Below are 929 nucleotides of genomic sequence, written 5' to 3' on the forward strand. Positions count from 1 at the left end.
GGAGCAGGGACAGCAGGGACGCGCCTGCGGGGCTGAGCGCACTCACGAAGTCCTGCTGGATGTCGGTGAAGTCCTTCCCGTACTTCTCCAGCGCCTCCTCGAACAGGCTGGCCTCCGAGGCCGACCACTCCTCCATCTCGTCCCGGCACAGCACGGGCCCGCCCTGAGGCAGGCTGGCTCTGGGGGAGCCGGGGTGGGGATGGGCTGGCCAGGCCTGGGCGGGGGGTCACACCCAGCATGGGGAGCCCCGATGGGCGATGGACCTACTTCTCGCTGCCACACCCCTCCCCCAGCTGGTGCAATGACCCCAGGGAGAGAGCGCCCGGGCAGGGCAGATGCTACAGCCATGGGGTGGGGGGCAGAGAGCGGTCATGTCCACTGGTGGGAGGGTGTGTGTGCGAGCATGTGCGAGTGTGTACGTCTGTGTGAGTGTCTCTGTGTGAGTGTGCGTGTGAATGCCTGTGTGTCTGTGTATGTGGAGTGTGCATGTGGTGATTGTGTGTGCATGTGCGCAAATGTCTGTGTGTGCTTGAGTGTGCACGTGTGTCTGAGTGTGTATGTGTGTGAGTGTGTATGTGTGAGTGTGTATGTGCGACTGTATGTGAGCAAGTGTGTCTGTATGTGTGTGCACGTGTGATTGTGTGTGTGGAAGTATGTGTGAAGTGTGCATATCTGTGTCTCTGTGTGTGAATGTGCGTGTGAATGTCTCTGTGTCTGTATGTGTGTGTTTGTGTGTGAGTGTGTGCAAGTGTGTGCAAATATGCATGTGTCTGTGTGAGTGTGAATGTCTGTGTGTCTGCGCGCGCGTGCAAGTGTGTGTGCGAGTGTGTGTGCGTGAATGTCTGTGTGCGAGTGTGTATGTGTGAGTGTGCATGTGTGAGTGTGTGTGCACATGTGTATGTGAGGGAGGGACCAGGTGTGAGGACGTG

At 58.2% G+C, this 929-nt stretch overlaps 1 protein-coding gene across 1 annotated transcript in view; it reads right to left on the reverse strand.

The window, feature by feature from the left end:
- MTA1 (metastasis associated 1) overlaps positions 1–929 on the reverse strand; it is a 22,771-nt gene that overhangs the window by 8,393 nt on the left and 13,449 nt on the right. The window contains exon 5 of the mRNA XM_014540572.1: positions 47–214. Coding sequence (XP_014396058.1) covers positions 47–214 — 168 coding nt within the window. The remainder of the gene's footprint in view (positions 1–46; positions 215–929) is intronic.

This window comes from Myotis brandtii, unplaced genomic scaffold (genome assembly GCF_000412655.1).
Source record: "Myotis brandtii unplaced genomic scaffold, ASM41265v1 scaffold1057, whole genome shotgun sequence".
NCBI classification, from domain to species: Eukaryota; Metazoa; Chordata; class Mammalia; order Chiroptera; family Vespertilionidae; genus Myotis; species Myotis brandtii.